The sequence below is a fragment of the Paroedura picta genome, chromosome 1 (genome assembly GCF_049243985.1).
Source record: "Paroedura picta isolate Pp20150507F chromosome 1, Ppicta_v3.0, whole genome shotgun sequence".
In the NCBI taxonomy this organism is placed as follows: domain Eukaryota; kingdom Metazoa; phylum Chordata; class Lepidosauria; order Squamata; family Gekkonidae; genus Paroedura; species Paroedura picta.
This window is the reverse complement of record NC_135369.1, coordinates 20,735,098-20,760,673: the sequence shown is the minus strand read 5'-3', so window position 1 is coordinate 20,760,673 and position 25,576 is coordinate 20,735,098. Positions and strand designations below refer to the sequence as shown.

The 25,576-nt window shown below is 45.8% G+C and overlaps 1 protein-coding gene across 3 annotated transcripts in view; it reads left to right on the top strand.

Moving 5' to 3' along the window:
- The window catches only part of BCAN (brevican), a 69,812-nt gene extending 45,143 nt beyond the window's left edge, over positions 1-24,669 (top strand). For 2 of the 3 annotated variants that reach the window (XM_077325593.1, XM_077325599.1), the window contains 9 exons: positions 143-436; positions 3,830-4,162; positions 10,028-11,200; positions 17,189-17,296; positions 18,515-18,673; positions 21,296-21,378; positions 21,731-21,875; positions 23,582-23,764; positions 24,442-24,669. In XM_077325593.1, the coding sequence (XP_077181708.1) occupies positions 143-436; positions 3,830-4,162; positions 10,028-11,200; positions 17,189-17,296; positions 18,515-18,673; positions 21,296-21,378; positions 21,731-21,875; positions 23,582-23,764; positions 24,442-24,464 (2,501 nt within the window). In that variant the 3' untranslated portion in view covers positions 24,465-24,669. The remainder of the gene's footprint in view (positions 1-142; positions 437-3,829; positions 4,163-10,027; positions 11,201-17,188; positions 17,297-18,514; positions 18,674-21,295; positions 21,379-21,730; positions 21,876-23,581; positions 23,765-24,441) is intronic. The other variant, XM_077325607.1, reaches the window with a different exon arrangement.
- Positions 24,670-25,576: the final 907 nt, after the last annotated feature.

Sequence of the window (25,576 nt, the reverse complement as noted above, 5' to 3'; positions counted from 1 at the left end):
GGAAGCTTTTTGGGACCTAGGAGTGGGCAACGCTTCTTCCGGAGGATTCACGAGGGCCGGGTTCTTGGGGAGGGAGAAATTGGACTTTGGCTTCCTTTGCTTTGTTTTCGGAAATGACGGGTGGGCACACCTCTGCTTGCAGGGGAGCTGTTTGTGGCGAGCTCTCAAGAGAAATTCACTTTCGAAGAGGCCAAAGCTGAGTGTCAATCTCAGGGAGCAGAGATGGCAACCACAGGCCAGCTGTACGCTGCGTGGAACGAGGGGCTGGACCACTGTAACCCTGGCTGGCTGGCTGACGGGAGCGTGCGCTATCCAATAGTGACCCCACGAGAGAAGTGTGGGGGGAACATGCCCGGGGTCAAAACTATCTTCCTCTTCCGCAATCAGACTGGATTCCCCGATCCCCACAGCAGACACGATGTGTATTGTTTTAGAGGTGAGTTTATCCGCCATCTGGGATGGTTAAACGTTCAGTGGGGGGACTCGGGAGCCGTTTCCTGCTCTTGTCAACTAGAATCGCCGGCCTGTGAGCCGGGCCTGGCAATCTCCCCAGAATTACAGTTGATCACTAGATTGCAGAAACCAGATTCCCTTGAGAAAATGGTGGCCTTGCAAGCTTGACTCAGTGGTATTAGACCCGTGAAGTTCCTCCCCTCCCTGAGCTCCAACTCTCCCAGGTCCTGGGGTGATTGACATTTAAGCAGGGTCAGTACTTGACCGGTGGACTACCAAGGAAGGCTCTGCAGAGGAAGGCCGTGTCCCATAGCCTCTGCTTTTCACTTGCCTTGAAAGCCCGGTGCTAGGCTCCCTGTAAATTGGGTGCAACTTGACTGTACATGTACATAATGTGAGCATTGCTGGGAACTTAAAGAGCATGAAAGATAACTTCATGGAAGTCATAATCTGTTAAGGAAAGTGTCCTTTAAGAGTAGATAAAAAGATCTAAACTTCAAAAGGGTTGTTCAAATTACCATATTGCAAGATGCTAGCCATTTACATGCAGAACACTTGGGGGGAGAGACGGTGCTATAGAAGTCTCTGTTGTTTGTTTATTTGTTTCATTAAACCCCCGCCTTCCTCCTCAATAGGGACCAAAGCAGCTTGCCTTATGTTCCTCTCCTCCACTTTATCCTCACAAGAATCTTGTTAGAGAGGTTTGGGCAAAACAATTGATTTCTTCCCATTTCTTTTTGAAGTCTCACATGCAAAAGGGTGTGGGTGGCCCTGGTTGCACAGAAGAGCAAAATTTTAACTCTTGTGTAGCTTTTCTCAGTCTGGGTGCCATTCCGCACAAAGGGAAAAGTAACATGATCGGCGCTGCATGGGCCAGCGTGACATTTTGTAGCATCCTACCTTCATTTTACACCAGATAGCCCTCCCTGCTTTTCTTTCTGCGATCATAGTGTTTGCAGCGTTCCTCACCTCCTTCCAAGGAGTGAAGAACATGCTATGAGCTTCCAGCGCCTCCCCCAGCTTGCATCCATAAATCACTCCCGACAACCAAACACCTTGCAACATGGCACTTTAAACCTCCGTGGCTCACCACTAATTCTTTTAAAAAATATATTAATTATGCAATGAAACGAGAATCCGTTTATTCACATATGCGTTGGTTGGGACATGTTTTTAAACTATCTTGCAGCCTTGCAAATGCCTATTCCTTGCTCCTGTGGCTTTGCCATTTTTTTAAAATCAGGAAACACTGCTCCCAGAGATGAAGGGGGTGGAAGCGAGGGCAGGACATCTCACATGATGACTACTGCCCTCGCCTCCTGACTCTCCCTTGACTGGCTGCTGGCAGCAGCTGATGGGATTTTCCAAGGGGAATCCACTTTCTGGGATTACACTAATCTCGCTGCAAATCGGAAGATGTAGCGAGATCAGCACTGGGAGGAGGCGGGAGGCTGACGGCGTTGTTTAAAACTACCAAAAAAGCGTCTGCGGAAGGTAAGAATTTCGCTGCTTTTTCTTTGTGCGGAATGGCCCTGGATTATGAAAACATACTGATCATAAAAGTAGCATGTAAATGCTGGTGAGAAGTTAAAAAACAATTAATACTCTGTTGGAGGAAAAAAAGAATGTGTTTAACTTCTTAAAGTGACCTGAGCCAAGCATGTTTTTTTTTTTTTAGGAAAGGTATTGTACAGGTTTGGTGCTGACTTCAAATAAGATCCTGCCCTGCACACTTACCAAGCTAGCTTCTGATATTTGGCTGACAGCTCGTTCCCTGAGTCACCAGATGATAGACACACATCTGTAACAGGCACAAAACTATGTGCAAATGTTCATCCAGGGTGAGATGGTGCAAGGGCTGTCTCTTCTTTCCATGAAATCCACGGAGGCTGTGAAATTCTAAGCCAGGCAGCAGTCACCTGGAGGCCTCACATTTAATCTGTCTCTTACCTTCACATATCTTTGGGATATACTTTAGTAGGATGCTTTATGTCCTGTATTTTATTATATGAGATTTCTAAGATTCAGGACCAGCTAATCAACAAGATAGAATGGCATCAGATGTATTGCTGCTTAGAGGAAGACAGATGTTTATTTAAAATATCTCCATTGTGATATCCACCATTCCATTCTTTATTGTCCTGAAATTTTTCTGAATTGCATTTCTCATTCATTCCCATTTAATTAGGAGAATTTCTAAAATGAATCCCAGAATCAGATTGTGTGTAGTTTGCTGCTAGTTTCTGTTGCTTCTCTTCATTTGCATCTCCCCCCCCCCCATTATGAAATACTGCAAAAGAGCAATCTTTATGTGATCTTGTCTACACTTCCAAGAAAATTCTGATTGGGCAGCATTTAAACAATATGTAACAGTAAAACGCCCCACCGCACCTTGTTGCATTTGTTCATACAATCACATGTGCAGTGGCAATATAGAAATGTGGGAGGTGATGTATCACAGAATCACAGAATCATAGAGTTGGAAGGGGCCATATAGGCCATCTAGTCCAACCCCCTGCTCAACGCAGGGTCAGCCCAAAGCATCCTAAAGCATCCAAGAAAAGTATGTATCCAACCTTTGCTTGAAGACTGCCAGCGAGGGGGAGCTCACCACCTCCTTAGGCAGCCTATTCCACTGCTGAACTGATTGTATCTGTGCTCCAGTTCAATGGTAAAACACTCCACAAAAATAACCTTGACAGAACTATATCCCATCAAGAAGGAAGATTTTTGGGGGCTGTTTTATGGTGTTTTATCAATGAATACATGAGCATCAGGAATGCAGGGAGAAGGGAGTGCACAGACCAGCTGACGGAAATCCAAGAAGCATTGTAATCGATGCACACAATCTCCAGTGCAACATCCGAAAATAAAGCATGGAACAATGTAGGATCCCAACACATCCGTTCCAGTGTAGAAGCAAGACCCTGAAATTCAGATCTCCAAATCTGGGGATGCATTTGGAAGAGGAGGATTTTAGAAGCATCCCTAGTTTATTCTCTGCCCTCGTTATGTGTAAAGCAAGCAGGGTGTGGGTCTGATCTTACATGGAAACAAGGGAGAAGAACCTTGGGTGCCTCTCTACCTTGCTTCCTCAAGTTCTGCATTTCAGATGTCCAGCTCCAGTCCTGGAAATGAGCAGGACCATGGACAGGGGGAAGTAGTCTAGCCATGGGAGAGGGTGCATTCAGTTCCCTTCACCCGTTTTGTTATTAAAACCAGACCTCATTTAGAGGAGAATGGAGTAGAAAGACACGAATAAGGCACCCGTCACAACTAATTTCTCCCAGAGTGAGGTTCTGGCCACAGACAGCTGTCCCACGCTCTTTCTGAGGACCCCAGAGACAGTAACATCCTACTTTTTTTCTGCCCACAGAAGACACAAACCCTTTCTCTGAGTCGCCAGTCTCCGAGGCAGAGGGCAGCAAGGTGATTGTGGCCGTGACAGAAAAGATGGAAGAGCTGCGGCTGCCCAAAGCGGAGCATGAGGTGGCCAAGGAATCCAGAGGCGCCATTTTCTCCATGCCCGTTGTGCAGGACATCCTTGAGGCTCAACAGCCGAGCGGTGCCCCTGAAGAGGCTGTGCTCACCCCCGAGGCCCCACCAGGGCCCGGGGCAGGTCCCGCTAGCTGTGATGTAAGACCAGGCCAGAGAGACCGGGAAGGGGGAAGAGAGAGAGACGGAAGTTGCGCAGAGAGACACAGGAATGGTAGGTGGAGAACGTCTCCTCCCTGGAGCACCTAAGGGTTGTATCTCGATGGGGGGGTGCAGTTAAACGAGGAGTGCTTTCCCAAACCTGCCTTAATAACTGGAGAGGGTTGGTTCCCTTGGATGATCGAAAAATGTCGTTCACTAAGCCAGCTCAGTCTCTTGACGGGTGAGCAAACCGAATAATTGTGTTCCTGTCGCAAGAAAGTCCAAGACCAGTGGCTTTCAAGAGTCAACTTCTGGTGTGTGCAGCCCCTATTTGGATTGGAGTCATGGCAGAAGGAGAGTTGATTCCTTCGCCTCACATGTTTCTATTCTATGAAACCTCTCAGCTGATCGGTATGAAGAGAGGACGGGGGTGGGGGAGGGGAATGGTCATTCATCTCTGTCTCTTTATTTTCTCTCCCCATCTCATTGGAATGGGCAGCAGTGCATGGGAAGAAGGATTAAACCCCCTCTGCTACCCCTGCCCTGGGCCAAATCAGATAGCAAAATCCTGAAATCTACTTTTTAGGATCACTGGAAAGATGTGGTGACAGATCTTCCAGCTTTTGGTCTGCTTTGATCCTTAATGGTTCAGTCAAGGTTTGCTGCAATGTGAATGAGCCAGGGGGCGTCCTCTGAACTGTACACTGTCCTCCCCCACCCCCATGAGTTATAATCAGAGGGACCCTGATAGGTGCAGAGGTGGCATGAGAAAGGCTTCGAATGAATAAAGAATACAATTACACAGCGAACCATTACATCCAAATAGCTGAGCTATACTTGTTACTGCTTTTGTGAATAAGAGTCACAAACTGTGATTTGTTCCAGGCATACAAATCCTTGTTTATTATTTTATTTTATTTATTTTATTATTTTATTTTATTATTTATATACCGCCCTCCCCCGAAGGCTCAGGGCGGTTTACAGGGAACAAGAAACAGGTACAGACAACATGAGGTAACTCATGTGGTTACAGTAATAACAGTACAACAACAATAACCCCAACATGATAACAATAATAATATGATAGAACTGCAAGGAGCCTCAGCTCAACTCTTACTGGGACCCAGTGTGTTAGGCAGATTAGTGGCGGGGGTGGGGGGGGCTGAGGGCCAATTGCTGGCAGGGGCTCATGGGAATTGTAGTCCGTGGACATCTGGAGGACCACAGGTTGACTACCCCTGGAAAACTAGCTATACACAGCCAACTCTAATGATGACATGGCTTTTTAAAAATCACTGGAAACTTTGTGGTAAAACTAGTGATTATGTGAGACTTGACCCTGGAAGTGATGTCATGCTGTTGCTGAGGACCACCCCCATGTACTTCCTCCAGTCTTGTGCTGATGCTGGGCCAGGCCTTCACACATAACATTTTCCCTTTTCTAACTGTGCCATCCTCCTGTACAGACTGTGGTGATTTAGATGTCTGTTTTTCATTTTTAAGCCAAAGACCAAGTGATCACCTTTTTCAAATTTGCTCTGCAGTAAAAGTAATTACACAGAAGTCAATTTATATTTAAATGGCTATTCTGCCACATAGTTTGCTCAAGCCCTCAAAAAAGCATAACACACCAAGTGGTGAATAAAGCATAAATTTTAAGAAGTAGGGCAAAACAACTCCTACTCCTGTGATAAAAATATGAAATCAGGTCAGTGGCTGTACACTGGAAGACTTGGCCTAGTTGCCATGGAAGTGGTATTTATTAATTAAAATATTTCTCCCTTGCCTTTTGGTTTTAAAAAATACCCCTAATAAAGTGGGATACAAACCTAAATTACAGATCTGTTCTCTTCAGGAGTGCAGGTGAGGGCTCTCATGACTGCATGTGCCCAAACAATTAAAAATCATCGCTCCTAGAAATCTAGCATGTCAGGGTAGGGCTGGGTACAACTTGGGGATAAAACGCCCTGTTCCTGTAACAGAGTTTTAATGTGTATAAATGGGCAGATGAAACTTTTTGTGTCATGGAGCCAAATAACATCACCTAGTAAATAGCATCATAATTAAGCCTGTGTTAAAGGGTCAGGAAAATTCTCTGCAGGCTGTCAGCAACACTAGAAATGGGTTCCAAGTCTAGCTGAAAAAAAGCTTGGTAGGATGTCTGGGGGGATATGGGGGGGTTGTCATCAGTCCAACTGCATAGTGTCACTTTTGAGGGGAGCCAGGAAGTGTTTTCAGTGTGTCGATCCCACTGAAATCCTGCTAAAGCCATAGAGTTTCAGAATCCTAGAGCATCTCCGGAAGAAATTCTGTCACTTTTGGGTCCCTGCCAGAAGTAACATTATGCTATTGGAGTAACATCCCGCACTGTCCTGTACCACTTACTATTATTAATTAATTAATTAATTAATTAATTAATTCATTCATTCATTCATTCATTCATTCATTCATTCATTCATGTAATTTCTAGCCCTTACAACGGGCAGCCCTAAGCTTACCAGTGCAGTGAAGTGGTACAGCCCTGAGACAGTGACCGCCTCAATGAAAAACAGACCTTTATAGTCCTTCCAAAGTGCATAGTCGAGCATCCCTTAGGAAGGGTCTGTCCCCCAGAATGGATGCTGCTACTGAAAAGGCTCTGTCCCTTACACCAGGGGTAGTCAACCTGTGGTCCTCCAGATGTTCATGGACTACAATTCCCATGAGCCCCTGCCAGAAAACACTGGCAGGAGTTCATGAGAATTGTAGTCCATGGACATCTGGAGGCCCACAGGTTGACTTCCCCTGCTTTACACCATGTTTATGAATTAAATCTTTGTACCACCCTTCCCAAGGGCTCAGGGAGGTTTACATCATACAAATTATAAGAATTAAATATAATAGAAATAATCAAGTATAATGCAGTTATAGTTACACGCTAACCTGTCAATCTGGCCCCGGAGCACGGATTGACTGGATATCCTTAGTGTACCAGAGAGCTTATGATGTGCTCCCTCAAGTCAGGGATTGGAAGCCTGGAAGCTGAGACTATAGTCTGCTCTGTAAAACAGCTGGAACGCTGTGACTCTCTTAGATTCACCTACCTTATAACACTAGAGAACCTAAGATTATTTACCTCAGCTGCACCAATGTGGAGATGATGATGTCAGCCATGCTAATTTATTCACACACATACAAAGCGGGAGGATCCAGTTTTAACATCCCAAGGAGTGCTTAGCAGAAAGGAACTAAACTATCTTCCTTCCCTTGCCTGAAATGCTAGTGATCCATCATCCTTTCTCTCCTCATTCCAGCTTCATTACTGGAAGAAAATTGGATTGGGGGGGTGGGGACCTGGGCTGATGGTGCGTGCAGGAAGAGATGGATCAGTTTCTCTCGCCCACTAACTCCTTTTGAGGTTAACATCTGTCCCCCCACCCAGTACCCGACTTAAAAAAATTAATTGGCCAGAACTGTGAACAATTTTGAGTCTAAGAACATTTGGTTCGAGGTGTGAGCTTTTGTGTTCACACACATTTCCTGACATCTTATCTGGTTTAGCCCTCAGAGATTGCCCAAATGTGTGTATGAAGAGGAAATTATGTTATGGGTCATTTTGAAATCTGTTTAAAAGGCTTCCCCCCACCCCCACCCACCCCATACATTAAATGGCCATCAAGACTGCATTTTCCCTCCAGGTTTGTTATAAACCTAAGGAAACATCACAAGAGGAAAGAGGCTTTTTAAAGGGAAAAAATCATTTATATCAGAGCCATATACCTGACCTTTAATGGGTGATTAGCAATTAGTGCAAACAAGCCAACAAAAACTGCTGGCTATCTTAATCCTGGAGCTCCGGACTCACAGATATTTGGCCCTGACATTTCAAGAATGCCTTAGCATTTGATGGTGGCTGTCAGTGGACATACCAATAGCATTTAGTCAATGTGAAATTGCAGACTATCATTTTCATTTATTCATTTTATCACCTGGAAACATCCTCCAAGATCTGAAATAAACTTGATATAGGATTTATGAATTGTTGAAAAGTCCAATCATTTCCGCATGAAGAATCTACCCCTGGACAACCCCTGATTACTGGCGGGTTTAGAAGCCCACTCCACATGATGTCAACTGCATCTCGAGGCTGTCCAGGGGCTGGCTTGTGTTTTGCCCAAATTTGCCTTGAGATGAGGGAAATTGCAAAAAGTGGATTTGCCACTTTTTATCTCACATCGCATCAGTGAGCAACCAGGGGCAAGCCTGTATGGTAGGGGAAAGCCACGATAGTCTCTGTAGCAGTGTCCTGCCCTCACACCTGCCCTCCCCTCTCCATTTCCTGCTCTGAGTAATTATTTTTAATGATGCAGTCTGCACTGCAGCATTACTGCAAAGGTACATTGTCAAAGGTAAAATAAAATCTGCAAAGTATCCATGGCCTTTTTGAGATCAGGCAGGCAAAACACAGTCCTGTTTGTGTTTTCTGGAGGTGGGAAATGAGTTGACAAGCGGGGAGGGTCAAGCAGTCTTCTCCCAATCATGCAGAGGTCTGAGCTCTTTGTTTTTAAGCCAACTGTTTACAAAAAAATGACTTTTTGGGTTTCAGTTACCATGTCCAGTTTCTCAGAAATCTGCTCGGGCATAAAGTCCAAAAGAACACGAATCCCCAAAAGGGGGAGAGAGAATGCTGTATTGTTCTGGCATTTCTCCATAGCAACGCGGAAGTGTTACTTTTTAAATTAAAAATGCATCCGTGTTATGGCATTACTGTGTAGCAACACAAAAGTGCCGTTAAAAAAGATTTCGGGGCTCAAGGGGCAAGAAAGCTTAGTCCATAAGAGAATTGCTGTGCTGTGATTGGTGGCTTGCTGTGATTGACAAGCCAAGGAGCGGGGGTGGGGTGGGGAGACGTTTGGCTTGTTTTCCCTTGCAGCCTCGTCGGGAGGAAAAAGGCCGCAATGGGACAGAGGGAAAATGCAGGAGGGGTCTCCCGTGAGGAGGGATGCAAATGCGAGGTTTACCATCCCGCATTTGCAAGCAGGAGGCCATGCACCTTTTACCCCTCCATGCAGAAACGGTCTACTTGTCAATATTTCCCTCCAGGTTTTCGACCATTTTTTTCCCACTAATACAGATGCAGTTAGCTTGCTGGCTTGGGCAGGTAACAGTGGTTTGGGTTATCAGAACCACATATTTTTTCTTTCTTGCAAAGAAAAAATCCAGCTGAGAGGTGGACAGTTTTTGGCATGCAAATGGCCCATGGAAAAAGTCTAAGCACCCCCCTAACACACACACACACACACACACACACACACACACACACACACACACTACACAAACACACACACTAATCTGCTTTAGATAATCCTTCATTGGTGCTGAAAAATAATAAAAGAAACCCCTTTGGGAGACTAATTAAGTTTGTCCTGCATTGCATCCAGTTTGGCCATCTAAGAGATGAATTCAGAATTTTAATTTTTGCTGTTTGACTTGCCCCCTCCCCCCATGGTCATGTATATTTTTCTGGTTTTGACGGAGGGTGGGGGTCTGCCTTGTGTCAATGCCTTAGATCCAGGAGAAGATCTCTTGCTGATGAGATGGGTTCCTTCAGCGGGCCAGGATTTCATTGCCTCCTGCTTCATCCCGAATTGCACCCTGGAATGCTGTTCATGGGCTACAGGGAACACCCCCCCTCACCCAGAACAGCATGAAGATGAATTGGATATCTGCAACAGGGAGAGTGGTGAAAATTGCAATCCTTCCATTAACAGTAATTTACTGCGGGTTCCATTCCAACGTTTTAAATGAAATGGGTCATGCACAGACGTCCTCTGTGGTTAGATCAGCAAGTGCTTGTTCTGCAGGTTGTCCTTTCTAGATAAAGGTGGGGGGAAGAGATTTGCCTCTTGTAAGGGGAAAAGAGCCAGCTCTTCACACTTGTTCTTTTAAAATTTTGCAGGTGAAGCCCCTCAGCCTGACTCAGAAGAAACCTTAAGTGCTGAAGATGATCAGTTGCTGGATCCAGGCCTGCAGGTGGAAGAAGAACCTGACACAGAACAAAATGCACCTGCTTCTTCAGAAGCCACTCCTGGGAAGGCTGAGGAAGACGCAGAAGATGCCGTTATTGGACAACAGCCTCAGGCTTGGCCCAAAACCTCTCCAGAGCTCAGCAACTCTAAGGACCAGAAGAAGTCCCATAGCTTCCACAGTCCCGCAGATCCGGTCCCATCTCAGCAACACGGAAGGGAAAGCACCACAGAAACCGGATCGTCCGATAATTTAGATGCTCATGATGCAAGTAGTGGGGCGGGATCTTCTGACGGGGTGCACAAAGCTCCGTCATCTTCCACTTCCGAGGCTGTGGCTAAAGAAAAGGAACTCCCTCTGGAGCAAGTGGATCGCAATGTCAGTTACAGCGATCTGGAAGAATCTGGGTTTCCCCATCGGTCTGAAGATTCAGGGCTGCATGACGTCCCTGAGACCACCGCCACCCCAAAGGATGCACAGTCCCCTCTGACCCCTCAACATGGGCTGATTTCTGGACTAGCAAACACCCACTCCCCTGATCATCCAGGTGAATCAGGCGATGCCGAATTTTCAGGTGCTGTGCCTCTGGGAACAGCCATACCAGTGGAGATGACACTAACGGGTGCGGCATCGTTACCCGTACCCCCCAGTACTGTGCCCCCCAGTCTGCAAGAAGACAGCGAGGAGCATTCTGGGTCAGTGTGGCTTTCACCCACTATTGCTCCTTCCAGTCCTGAGGAGCCAACGTCCAGCTTTGACCTGGGACACCCAATTGACTTCCATCTTCCTTGGGAGGAGCACGAGACCGATGAGACCACAGAGATGTATGACGTAAGCACTAAGACAGTGGATGAATCGGACGAGGAAACGGAAACCCCTGAAGCAGTCACTGAGGTCACGGAGAACTCTTTCCCTACTAGAGGAAGGGAAGAACATAATGGGCACGAGGAGGTGGCCACCTCACTCACCCAGGACATCTCCGAAGACATTTCAGGCTCGTCATTTATGGGCGGTCCCTTGACTGAGCCGTCCTTGACCACGGCTCACCCTCTGCCCATCCTGCCCACCGAAAGCGCCAGCCTGGGAGCAGGTGCGAACATTTCAGGTAACCCCTTTGGCTGTACTGCCTTGGCTGTCATGGCAGCCATTCTGGCTGAACTCTCTCACTAAAACCCTTTCCCACCACTAACGCCGTCCTTCCCGAGCCGTGCTTTCTTGTTTGTACATGTCTTTCTCTTTCTCTCTTTTTCCTCCTTCCTCGTCACCTGGATCGGGGAAGGCAAAGGAACCGGAGAAGCACACGTTTTGTCAGACAAACAGACAGACAAACAAAAATTAGTTCCGAGAGAGTGCATGTTCTTTTTTTTACCTCTCCTACTTCTGTGAAGTGTTTTAACAACCGTTTTCATGAAGAAAAAAAACAAAAACCAACGAACCTGTTGGCGAGAACAGCGCTGCTCACAAATCACTGTAATGAGGAGACTAAATAAAAAGAAAGAATTAAAAGATTTCTAGAAGAAAACCACTGGGCTGGATGTGTGCTTCCCACTCTGTGTGTGTCTCCAGTTGTCTTCGCTTTCCCTCGTGTTCTAGTCTGTCCTCCCCTCCCGTAACAAACAGATATCTCTAATGCTACCTACGATCACAATTCATGTCCAGCTCTGCACAGATCTTTGGGGGCCGCCTTCTTGCCAGTGGTGCATCCACCCATTTCTCTGACATGCTAGTTTTCTGGGTACCATTACAACGACACCACAGTAACCCTCCTCTTCATAGGGTAACAGTTTGCTCCACAAGCCATCAGGCATGCCTCACACTAAGAGAAAGGGATAAAGACTTGGATGGCTTAAAAGGTCTAAAAGCCATTAGTGAATAACATGCAGAAGTGAACAACATCTGAAATAAAAATAGAGTCCCATGGCATCTTTAAGACCAACCAAGATTTATTCAAGGTGTGAGCTTTCGAGTGCAAGCATTCTTGGTTGGTCTTAAAGGTGCCATTGGACTCTGCTTTTGTTGTGCTACTTCAGACTAACATAACTACCCGTTGAACATCTGAAATAGCCATTCGGCAGCTCTTTGGGAGGGGGGCTTGTTACTAGTGCACGGGCAGAATCAGTGGGGGAATTGTTTTGCAAAATAAGATCCAAGGACAACAGCAGAGGTGCAGTGCATTTAGGGCCCATTCCGCACGCATGGCATAATGCACTTTCAATGTGCTTTGGCAGCTGGATTTTCCTGTGCGGAACAGGAAAATCTACTTCTAAAGTGCGTTGAAAGTGCATTATCTTTTATGTGCAGAATAGGACTAGGTGAATAAGCTTCAGTCACAGAAAGTTTACATTTCTGCTGATGTGCCAAGGCACAAGTTAAGCATTGATTGATAGATTGATAACCTAGTATTATGAGTATTGGCAGTATTTCCAACCTGTTGGTCAAGACCCAAAATTGGGCCATGAAACCTCTACAAGTGGGTTGTGGGCCAGCCCTCCTTCATGCCCTTCACCTCTTCAGAGGTGGGTCGTGAGCCACCTCTGCCCTTTCCCTTCACCCTTTTTGTATTCTGGAAACTAAGCTCTGACCCTGGAAACAGTATCTTCCATGTCATACATTATTTGGTATTCTTTTCCTTCACTGCATGTACATGTTGATCAAGTAAAACGTGACCTGATCATCACTAGATTCAGATATTCTGCCAGGGGCCCTCCCAAGTGATCCCCACATAGATCATTTTCCCTGAGGAGAATTGCTGCTTTGCATGGTGGGCTTTCTGTCAGCTGAGATGGATGCACCCTTGTTTTGCTCAGGCAAGGTACTGCACACACAAAAACGAAACTAACTTCTTATTTAAGAAGCATTTTATTTTATTAGTGATGATGTCATGAACACTGTAAACATGACTTCCGGGAGGCATGGACAGCTGGCATCACTTTTGGGGTTACTCAAAGCCTGAAGAATATTTCAGGGGTTACTCAAACGGTTGGAAAAGGTTGACCTAAGCACTTTAAAAAAACCCAACCTTGGTCTAGTGCTTGGTCCACCATACCAAGTCAATTTGGACTTGTGGGCCTCCATACTATGGCTAGACTAGGGGAACTGTAAGGTTAATTCTAGCATGATAGCATATAAAATTTACTGCAGCTTTCAGTTTTGTGAGATCGTTTGAATCTTTTTCCTATGTGGCCTTACAGATAAGCAAATGTTGCCCAAACATTTTTTTTAAGTCTTGATGCAACTGTACACATAAATGCAACAAAATTATTTTTGTACCTTGTCTTACTGATGTTCACCTGCATTCCTGTATGTGTTGGTACAAAATCATGTTCAATATATAAACATGTACAGTTGCATCAAGATGCTTTTTTTTTGCGCAATGTTTTATCAGGCCTAAGCAGTGGTAATATGGGACAGGGGGCACAAATGAACTGAAGGGAGTGCAAGGAGCAGCAAGCTCTGGGTGCACAAAACTTGAAATCCATGCAAATGGAAAATAGAGAGATCTTAAACGGGGAGAAAAATTCAGAGGAGAGTTCCAGAAGCAGCCTATTCTGCATTGGATGGCAGAACTCAAACACATCCCAAAATGGTAATTGCATTTTTGCCCGTAAGCTTCAATTTCACGTGAAATACATTTTATTAATGTAGCACTGTTGAACTCAGACCTCAAATGCCCCTGTTGAACTCAGACCTCAAAAGCAGGGAGGGGCTGGGGCTCAATGGTGAAGCAGCTACTTGGCATGTGGAAAGTCCCAGGCACAATCCCCAACATCTCCAGTTGAAGGCCGGGTAGTAGGTTAATTGAAAGATCCCTTGAGACTTCAGAGAGCCACTGCCAGTGTAAATAGACAGTACTACCCTTGATGGACCAAAGGTTTGATTCAACCGAAGGCAGCTTCATGTGTGTGAGTGCACTGGCAATTCATACCCAATTCGTACCTTTCTTGTCCTACATAGGAATGCAGGCGTTCTCAACTAGGGTTTTGTGAAACCCGGGGGCTTCTTGATGGCACTGGAAGGGTTTCCCAAATGGGTGGGAGTTAACTAATTTTTGATATTTAAAAAAATGATATTTATCGGCTGATATGACCATATATGTTTATGTCGACCTACCCCTTCCCCCTCCCAAAATGGTCAATGATGGGCCCGGAGAGAGTGGGAAGGGGAGGAGCCTCAGGTGGGCATGTCCACAGCTCTGCTTCCCAACCAGGTTCTGCACCATCGTGCCACTTCTGGGGTTTCTCGAAGCCTGAAGAATGTTTCCGGGGTTTCTCAATGCTAAAAAAGTTGAGAAAGGCTAACTAAACTAACGAAAAGCCTAACTTACAAGCACATTCTGTGATCATACTGTTGCCATCCCTTCTCACTCCTCCTGTTTCAGACCCACTTTAAAAAAATTCTCACTTCTTCCTTGTGCAAATTGAATCTACACTGATTATGAGACTGTAAGATTCACATGAAGATCACAATACAGAATCTATTGACAGCAAATACAGATAAATAGATATAAAAAAGAAAACCAGGGATCGTTCATCTCTGTTTTGAAATTAGCATGAAACTAAATTTGGAGCTTTTCTCATCATTTTTCTCACTTGTAAGCTCCTGTTTGTTCAGGGAGGGGGAGTCTGTTCTACATGTGTTTTTTCTCTCTCTCTAGTGGTTGATTCAGTATTACAGTGGCTTATATCCAGCAGAAAAATCAGTTTAAATCTGGAAGGAGGTATGCCAGATATAAACCAGTGTAATGTTGAATTGACCACTAGAGGGAGCTAAAAACATGCAGAACCAGCTCCTCCCCTCCCCCAAGAAACAGGAACTTACAAGGAAGGAAAATGAGAAGGTGGGAAAGCCCATGGTGTCCTACTGTGTGGTTCTACCCCCAAATCAATTTCTTCAATTAAAAATATGGTTTGTGGCTGGAATCAGCATCATAAACATAGAATCAAACAATTGGAAGGGTTCTCCAGGATCATCTAGTCCAGCCCCCTGCAGAATGCAGGAAATTCACAACTACCTGCCTACCACAGTGGCCTCAATTCCATGCCCAGATGATGCCCTTTTGCCCACCCACTTACAATGTACCTAAATTCACAGAATCGGCATTTCTGTCAGGTGACTCTCTAGCCTCTGCTCAAAGACTTCCAAAGAAGGAGAACCCACCACCTCCCGAGGAAGCCTGTTCCACTGGGGAACTGCTCTGACATCGCATAGGGACGATTTCCCCACCTCCTTTCTGCTGTCTAGCCACATACAATTACTCCCCGGCTGATGTTACACCTTGAGCAGGGAAACCTGTGGACAGGTGTTATCGCATTTTCCCTTGCATGGAAAAAAAAAAGTTTGGAAGAGCAATTTTGAGTTGGATGAACAGCATGAAGAAAAATGGTTCCTCCACTACCTGTGAGCTCTGGGCTGCACCATGTACGGCTAACATTTAGCAACCTGGGTTGTCTGTTGAAGTGAAAAAACATATACAGAATCTGTTCATCTCTTCAGCTCAACAGGTTTCAGCCCTGAGTCTTCAACAGCAGTTTCTGTATGTACACATCAAACTGTTTTCTAGACAGCTAATCTAGAGAGCCCCTTGCTGCTGGATTTGGTATCCCCCTGGTGCACCCCTCTCCCCCGCCTGCTCTTTTGTTAGGCAGAACTCCCTGTGTGACTTCCGCCTAGTATATGGTGGCTTTTCATCACACTGGTAGCTGCCCGTGTAGTGGGTGCGGATTAAGTTTAAAGGTGATGTGAAAAGCACACGTGATGAATTCTCTCTCATATGGTTGGGCCAAAGATACAGGCTAGCCAGTCTCCTGAAATCTTGAGAGTTAATTGGACAAGGTTGGTACCTGAATGGGAGACCTCTGAGGATTTCCGGGTTTGCTACACAGTGGCAGGCAATGGCAAATGGTCTTTGTCCACCTCTTCCCTTGTCACCCTTGGTTGGGGTGGCCAAACGGTGGCTCTCCAATGTCCATGGATTAAAATTCCCATGAGCCCCTGCAGGACTTCAAAGGCTTGGGGTGGCCTCCCGTAAGTGTCTTTGCATGGGTACCCTGGAGAGGACATCTGCACCCCTGCAGTAGAGCATCCCATGCTGAACTCTTTGTCTAGCCCTCATACACCAATCTTATGGCAATGAATTCCATGCAATGAACACTCTGTGCTTTAATTTTTGCTGTTCTGTCCATCAGTTTCCATAAATTCTATGAATTTCCATGAATTCTATGAAAAAAGGAGTGGGATGGAGTCTGTCTAACCGCTTAGACCAGAGATAGTCAAACTGTGGCCCTCCAGATGTCCATGGACTACAATTCCCAGGAGCCCTTGCCAGCATTCGCTGGCAGGGGCTCCTGGGAATTGTAGTCCATGAACATCTGGAGGGCTGCAGTTTGACTACCCCTGGCTTAGACACATGGTGTGGAGTCTGTCTCCACAGCATGCATCCTCTTATAATAAAGATATCATGGCCCTCTTGGATTGTCCTTTTTATTCTGGAAACTGAAAAGCCCCAAACCCTTCAGTCTTTTGCTATAGGGAAGGTACACCAAGCTATGGCCCATTTTGGTTGGCTTTTTATTTAGTTTTTTGCAACCAGGCTCTTTGAAGGAGCCCTTACATACCCTGAGCAAGGCAGCTAGAACCTCTGCCTCTAAATCAGTGGTTCTCAATCTGGGGGTTGGGACCCCTTTGGGGGGTCGAATGACCCTTTCACAGGGGACACAGCAAGGCAAGTAGCTTTAGGGGGGGGCGCCACTGTTGCCGCTCCTCCTGAAGGCGCCTGCCAATTTATATACAATTTATGACCCATTTATATACAATCACGAACAATGGATCTTCATGCCATTGGTCAGTTTTGGTTTAATTTCTGTGAAAGAACACTTGCATAATTTTAGGGTTGGGGGTCACCACAACAGGAGGGTCGCATTAAAGGGCCGCAGCATTAGGAAGGTTGAGAACCACTGGTCTAAATGGAGGAGGTTGTGGGTTTAAAGGGGTTTCTCAACCCATAGTTGTGGCTTTTCAAAATGGTCTTGGCATTTCCCAAGCGCTGCTTGCTCCAACCATAAGGCTGGACTTCATTGCCCGTGTCTGCTTTCAGGCGACTGTATCCCAAACCCTTGTATGAATGGAGGCACCTGCATGGAAGAGGAAAACTACATTGTATGTCTCTGCCTACCAGGATATGGAGGGGATGCTTGTCAGATCGGTGAGTAGAGCTGACACCTAGTTTGGATGGATTTTAAAATCAAGGTGCGGAATTTTCAGTGGAAAAGTTTAGAAAGATCCTTCCTTCACAGGTATCTTTCCATGTATTTCTAGCTTAATTTAGGAAAGCTGCTTCTTCCAGCTCATTTTGCTGGGCCGGATTCTGCAGACCCATTCTGCCATTGGTGGTGCTTTTCTTGCTGTTGGAGGAAAATATTGCAATTAGCAGGACTCACCCGAGGGATCTGGCTGACTTGCCACAGTTTTTATCGGGTCATTTGTCTCTTTCTTCCCCTGTACAGTGCTCATGCAAACATGTGCACTGATGAAACACATATGGTTGCGTCGATGTACCCACAGGTACTAATCATACATCAGAAAACATCAAGATTGCATTTTTACAGTGTTTTATCAATGCACATATACAAATATCGAAAATAGGGGAGAGAATGAAGAGGCTGAAGTTGGTTATTGATTCCTTATTCATGAATTCCACCAACAATATTGAAAAGGTTCAGAAGGCCAAGAACCAGTTTTTGGACCAGGAAACAGTGCATATCCTCCAAAGGGGGAAGTCCCTTGAATGTGAGGGTGCATGATTCATGGCAGGGGAGGTTAAGCTGTGGCTCTCCAGATACCCCGAGAGGGAGCCCCAGCCCCTGGGGAGCAGGATGAGGAGGAGCCGTGTCCCGGTACCGACTGATCTATGGACCGGCACCGGTCCGCAGACCGGGGGTTGGAGACCACTGCACTGGAGGTTTCATGCCAGGCTGCAGGCTGGAGTTTTAGTCATGGCAGGTTGTCCCACCTCTTCCTGCACCCACATGGGGGACCATTTAGCCTGGTGCACCTCATCCACCCCCAATTTGTACTCCTGCATGAGAGCTGGGGTAGTGAAGTCCCCAGTGCGTAAACAGTCACAGTTTGGTCATCCCTGATTTATGGTATTCCAAGAGCTCTTTTCAACATTGTTGGTTGAATTCACAAATAACAAGTTATAGGAAGGGGTAAGGAATAAGTAACCAACCTCAGCCTCCTGAGAGAATGGCACTGAATGCCATTGCTAAGTGCACATGCATTTAATCAGCTGAGACCTACATAAATGGGTAACACCTTTTAATTTGCAAACTGGGGGTGCACTTCTAGGATCAAAAAGACCCTGCTCTACAAAAACAAAAGCCGAAGAATCCTTTCTACGTCCTCTTCCTTCTCTTTCCAGACCTGGAGAAGTGCAAGCCTGGCTGGGACAGCTTCCAAGGCTTTTGCTACAAGCACTTCTCCACTCGGCGGAGCTGGGAAGATGCCGAAACCCAGTGCAGGAGCCACGGAGGACACCTGGCGAATATCATGACACCTGAAGAGCAGAGCTTCCTCAATGGTATGTGAGGCCCCCGTCTCCAGTCTGGGGTGTGTTGGGAATGCAATAATCCAGCAGGTTGGGTTTTCAGTTTTGCCGATGGAGATGACTCATGCAGACTACATTGAGTCTGATTCACTTAAAGAATGATTTATCAACGGCAGGAAGCCGTTGTGCATCCTGGCATGTGAGTTAGACTTAGAATCATAGAATCATAGAATCATAGAGTTGGAAGGGTCCATAGAGGCCATCTAGTCCAACCCCCTGCTCAATGCAGGATTAGCCCTAAGCATCCTAAAGCATCCAAGAAAAGTGTGTATCCAACCTTTGCTTGAAGACTGCCAGTGGGGGGGAGCTCACCACCTCCTTAGGCAGCCTATTCCACTGCTGAACTACTCTGACTGTGAAAAATATTTTCCTGATATCTAGCCTATATCGTTGTACTTGATATCTAAATGCAGCTCTCATGGAGAGCGGTGGACAGCATTTGCATTTGGTTGGGCATCCTGGTGCATGTTTACATGTGCATCCCACTGAAAGCAAGGGAGCATGACCTGCATGTTGGTGCGTGCTCTGATGCATATCTGATTTGCATCTGGTCTAAGATGTTTTGCAGCCTTACTGTGAATATGCAAGACCTGGGGGTGGGTTAGGGGTGGGAGAACGTGACACTCCACAGAGTAATAAAGCCAAATTGCATGCATCCCTGAACAGTGTATAACAATGTCATTCCTTACCTCTTTATTATATTGAGTCGTACAACTTGGCTTGACCTTGAATGGTGAAGGAGATGTACAACCGTTAAGGGAGGAATGTTAAATCTTTATTGGAATGATTCCGTTGGATTGTTGAGTAACTTATTATTAATCTTGATAGCCATATGGAACAGAATATTGTTCCACATGCTGTGTCCAAAGCAGTACTAGTCATGTTCATGTACTGGAGCATGCTGCCATCTAGAATCCCTGTAAGGCAGGGGCTTCTGGGAATTGTAGTCCATGGACATCTGGAGGGCCGCAGTTTGACTACCCCTGCTGTAAGGTATAGCAGGGTGAATGCTGCAGGTCTTTGGACTTTCTTAGGGAAGTAAATTAATTGCACACATGTGCTGGTTTAGTTCAACCTTCAATGGGTCATTGGAGGGCTTTGCAGTGGAGGGATGAAATTGCAGCTGCTTAGGAACTTTGATAGAAAAACAGATACAAGTGGTGATGCCTGTTTTTTGCAATTTGGGGGTATCTGGTTGTTCTTTTGTTATGCTGACTTCTCAGAGCAACCATGCTGAGCAGGAAATTAGGAGATAAGAACGAAAGGCAGCAAGGAAGGAAGAGATTCATTTCATACTTCGGAGATTTTTGTTTTAAGGAAAGGGGCTTTGTCATTTTCTATCCCAAAAATAACCTTTTGTCATCTGCAGACTTTGTCTGAATATTATTATTATTATTTCACAATTGCTAGCATTTCTTAGGTTGCACTCATAGAATCATAGAATCCTAGAGTTGGAAGGGGCCATACAGGCCATCTAGTCCAACCCCCTGCTCAACGCAGGATCAGCCCTAAGCACCCTAAAGCATCCAAGAAAAGTGTGTATCCAACCTTTGCTTGAAGACTGCCAATGAGGGGAAGCTCACCACCTCCTTAGGCAGCCTATTCCACTGCTGAACTACTCTGACTGTGAAAAATTTTTTCCTGATATCTAGCCTATATCGTTGTACTTGAAGTTTAAACCCATTACTGCGTGTCCTCTCCTCTGCAGCCAACAGAAACAGCATCCTGCCCTCCTCCAAGTGACAACCTTTCAAATACTTAAAGAGGGCTATCATGTCCCCTCTGAACCTCCTTTTCTCCAGGCTGAATATTCCCAAGTCCCTCAACCTATCTTCATAGGGCTTGGTCCCTTGGCCCCAGATCATCTTTGTCGCTCTCCTCTGTACCCTTTCAATTTTATCTACGTCCTCCTTGAAGTGAGGCCTCCAGAACTGCACACAGTACTGCACTCACTCAGTGATGATCTGTGTTGCTTTCCTTCCTGCTGAGAATGCAGAGCCATTTGCCCTTGTGATTTGTGGAACAGTGAATCCCCCGGCCACTCCGGCTGTCTTGCAGCTTCCCATTTCATTCAGGCGATGTGGACAAAAACTGCCTGCATCTTTCCTCTTATATATCTGCGATAAAAAGGGGGCTAGAGGTGTGCCCTTCCTATAAAATGAAAGCTGGTAAATTAGAGACACCAGTAAATTGTAACCATAGATCATTATAATATTACTGTGTAACAGCACAATTGCAAATTCCCAGGGTTTGGGGTTTGTTTGTTTAATTTCCAGTGGGAAAATGTCGTCGGAGAGGCTGAAGGAAAATGGTGTTAGTGTAGGTGAAGACTTTAAAAAAATGTATACCTCCTCATCTAGTCAGCATGCAGTCAAGCTTGGACTGCATTCTTTCCAGAAAGGTCATAGCAAAACACGTTTGCATGAAACTGCTGAAGAAAAAGTTGGTGGAACAGCTGACTTTAGGATTGGTAGGGGATAAGAATTTGGGTTCCTTTAGCCATCCCAAGCCCAGAAAACTGCCAGGTTTATGTATTGCTAGGCTTCCTTAAACTTCTGTATTCTTCATTGAACCATTGCCCATTTTTCATTCCAGATCAGTACAAAGAATACCAGTGGATCGGCCTGAATGACCGAACAATTGAAGGGGATTTCCAGTGGTCAGATGGCAGCCCTGTGGTAGGTGCTATTTGCAAGCGGTCCTCTTGCACACTAAGGACTGGAAACCAATCTAAGCCTAAATCCAAGACACTTCATTTAAACACAGAACCTCCTGGAGCAGAATAGCATGGAGGGCCAAGGGTCAGTGGAGAGTTTAAGGGATGCAAACAGGGTAGGGAAGCCAACGCAATGAAGCAATAAGTAGAATGAAACTCCTGTTTACAGATTTGCCCAAAGGGCAAAACGGCCTAATACAGCCACCTGCATCAGGAAGTCTGTGTCCCCATCTTCTTCCTCCAGCACAGGTCAGGGTCACAGAAAGTTCTGAGACTCTTGATTAACACAACCTTTTCCCCACTCTCTTTGGCAGCTTTATGAGAACTGGCATCCCGGACAGCCCGACAGCTATTTCCTCTCCGGAGAGAACTGCGTGGTGATTGTGTGGCATGACGAGGGGAAGTGGAGCGATGTCCCTTGCAACTATCACCTGTCCTACACCTGCAAAATGGGACTAGGTAGGCGCTTAAGCACCATTGGGGGCTTGGTTAAGGATGGCCATCATGGGCTAAGAGCAAAAGCTTATCCAGCCCACCTGTAGTTCATGTCCAGAATCCTGCAAGCTACGAGTGGCCCAGAAACACAGATTGTTGCCAGATTGTTCATAGGACCTTGGTCCGCTTCATGGTCATGCACAAGGTGGGGTTTTTGGGGGGTTAACCCCCCTAAAATGATTAAATTAAAGAAATAAGACAAAAAGCAACTCATTGAATCAATGAAAACCTATTGACAAAGGTACAAGAGAGTAAAGTAATCGTAAAAGAGTTTAAACATTTAAGAAAAAGTGAGAAAGAACGATTTTAAAAAGTTTCATGAAGGTTCTTGAGTGTATTTTAACCCCTCACCCCACCCCCTTTTAAAGAAAAAGAATCAGATTTGGTTCTTACATGCCACTTTTCTCTACCTGAAGGAATCTCAGAGTGGCTTACAATCGCCTTCCCTTTCCTCTCCCCATCAGAGGCATCTTGTGAGGTTGAAGAAGAGTTGGTTCTTATATGCTGTTTTTCTCTACCCAAAGGAGTCTCAGAGTGGCTTACATTCACCTTCTCTTTCCTCTCCCCACAACAGACACCCTGTGAGGTCCCCCACAGTGGAAAGTGGTTTCAGATCAACTGTCCTTAAAGAAGGAAAAGGGGGAGGAGAGAGGCTACTGCCCTCTTTCTTATGGGGGAAGGCACCGTCCAGAGCCCCTGGAAGTGCAGGGCCTGTAGTACGTGCTATATGGATAAATTGGCCCTGCCCTTGAGTGAGGATGGAACCATGAACTGCAATTAAGCCAAGATAATAGCACTTGCACATGTGATCACATGCACATGAAGCTGTTTTATACTGAATCAGATCTTTGGTCCGTCAAGGTCAGTATTGCTTATTCAGACTGGCAGCAGCTCTCCAGGGTCCCAGGCAGACGTCCTTCACCTCACCTACCACCTGGTCCTTCTAACTGGAGATGTTGGGGATTGAACTTGGGACCTTCTGCATGCTGAGCGGATACTCTGCCACTGAGCCATGTCCCTTCCCCTGTGCATCCCTCTTATATGTGAGAGTGCTTTGTATCTGAAATATGCAGATGCATCTCCAGTTTCAAGAATTAGCATGTCCTGAATTAGCATGTGAGAAGGTATAAATGCCTGTGGAAATTCAACGATTTTACAGGCCTCACAATAAGAAAGGGGTTTCCCCTTAAGTCCTTTAAGTCAGGGGTAGACAACCTGTGGTCCTCCAGATGTTCATGGACTACAATTCCCATGAACCCCTGCCAGCTGGCAGGGGCTCATGGGAATTGTAGTCCATGGACATCTGGAGAACCACAGGTTGACTCCCCCTGCTTTAAGTAGTGCATATTACCTTGTGGAATTCACTGCCCAAAGGTTTCCTGTTGAGGAGAAATATGGGCTACAAATGAAGTAAAATAATTAAGTTGGGAATAAGTTCCTCATTATCTGTTAACCCTTCCTGAACTGGCTTGCAATTTTGTCAAAAGCAACTCTAATTGGGATTTCAGAGTTTTGGTCTTTTTACATCGGTAGTTTATTTTTAAGACGTACTTACACACTCTTGGCTTTAACATTGTGCTGATTTCCCCTTAAACTACTGGGAAGGGATTATAACATGATAAATAAGATTTTTTTTTAAAACAAACCAGTGTTAAATGCCTTCTCCCCAGTGTCTTGCAGCTCACCCCCTGAGGTGGCGAATGCCCAAATATTCGGCAAACCAAAGCAACGTTACGAAATCAATTCTGTCATCCGGTACTGGTGCCAAGAAGGGTTCACCCAACACCACTCACCTGTCATCAGGTGTCAAGAGGATGGCCAGTGGGAACAGCCGCAGTTCACCTGTGTCCCAAGTGAGTCTTTCCACGTTCATGGGGAAATCTCGACCTCCTTTGGTCTCTTTCACTGATATTGCAGAAACATTTTGTCATAAGGCGCTAAAGGCCTTCGATTAGGAAGCAAAACCTAGGTTCCTTACAGATGAAGGCCATTGTGATCTCTATGGTTCTGCAGCACCCCCACTGCTGATGGCAAACATTGGTACTGCAGCCTCCAACAAAAAGAATATACAGGTCCCTACTCCCACGGGAGTAAAATTGATACTGGGGAAGACCCCAGAGGAAGGGAGGGGAGGCAGGGAATGAACATGAACAGATGTGTCGAATTTCTGCGTTCATGCTCCTTTAATGTGGGACTCCCCCTAGCAACATTTTGTTGTTTTATGCTGAGTGAGGCCACGGACCGATGTAGTCTAGGGCTATTCTGCTCAAACAGGCAGGAGCTCTCCGAGGCAGAGAAGGGTTTCTCCCGGTGCTGTTCTCTGTTCAGCTAGAGGTCCCACAACTGAGCCTGATAGTTTTCTGTATGCAAATCAGTCCAAATTAGACCGAACCCATAGCGTTTGATGCATAAGGTATAGCCCATTCTGAGGCTTTTTCCTCCCATCTTTTCTTCTCATGCTAGTAACTTTGATTATAATGTCACATCTGTCGGTGTGTGTCTCCCCCTACCCCTTTTTTCCTCTCTAAAGGGATAAGCCAATTCCAGGAGTGAAGAGCTACCTGAGACGGTCCGTCAACCCCAGTTTGCAGTCTGAATCAGGAGTACGGACAAGCCAGCAGGAAATGACAATGGTGCCTTACATCCTTGCTCTTTTTTATTATGTGTATATATAAAGAAATTCTAATAACTAAATATTTCCTTTTAAGAAAAACAACTCCTCCTCAGCGGCAAGATAAAATATAACTTTGTACTTTGAGCACAGAGCATTCTTTAGCCTCGAAAATGCAGCTGGGATTTTGTTATTCACGCACACCAAAGACATTTGAACACTGGAAGTGGCTTGCTGCAGTCAGACTATTTGTGTTCGTTATTGTCACCTCTGATTGGCCACTGGTCACATGCTGAAAGGTTTCTTACATCACCTGCTACCTGTCACTGACAGGGGCTGAGTTTTGGACCTGTGGTCCTCCAGATGTTCATGGACTACAATTCCCATGAGCCCCTGCCAGCGTTTGCTGGCAGGGGCTCATGGGAATTGTAGTCCATGAACATCTGGAGGACCACAGGTTGACTACTCCTGTTCTATATGACAAAACCAATTCCCTGCCATAGTCTGTCCCCAAGAACAAATGTACCAAGACAGACCACCGGCCCAAATAGCTCAGTGATATCTACTCTGACCAGCAGTGTCTTTTCTAGGTTCTTGAGCAGAGAAAGGGTTGGATCCAGCCAGTTCTCCCCCAACACACACAGTCTCCCCCTGATTCCCCTCCTTACTGCAGTTTTCATGCTGCATGATGTTTGCACATGCAAGTCCCCCATAAGGTTTTGTGACGGGCAAGATACAGCCAAGAGTCCTAGTACTTTCCCTCAGAGAGTCTTTAACAAGAGAAGGCAGGAAATGAAGGCAAGATTTTTTGCAAGCAGATCATGTGCTGCAACCTTTGCCGTGATTCACCCCACTTGCTGTGAGTTCTTCCCCCAGCTGAGCACATTTACTGTCATGGTGGGCCAAATGACCTTTTGATGGATGAAATCATTGCTCTTGCAGCAGGCCAATCCTCCCCAGCCGGCTATCGCATCTGGGGAGCAAGGGATGAACAGACTACACCCAACTTCAGGGGCTAGATTATTAGCAGATTTTTTGGAGCAGTGAGCTGATG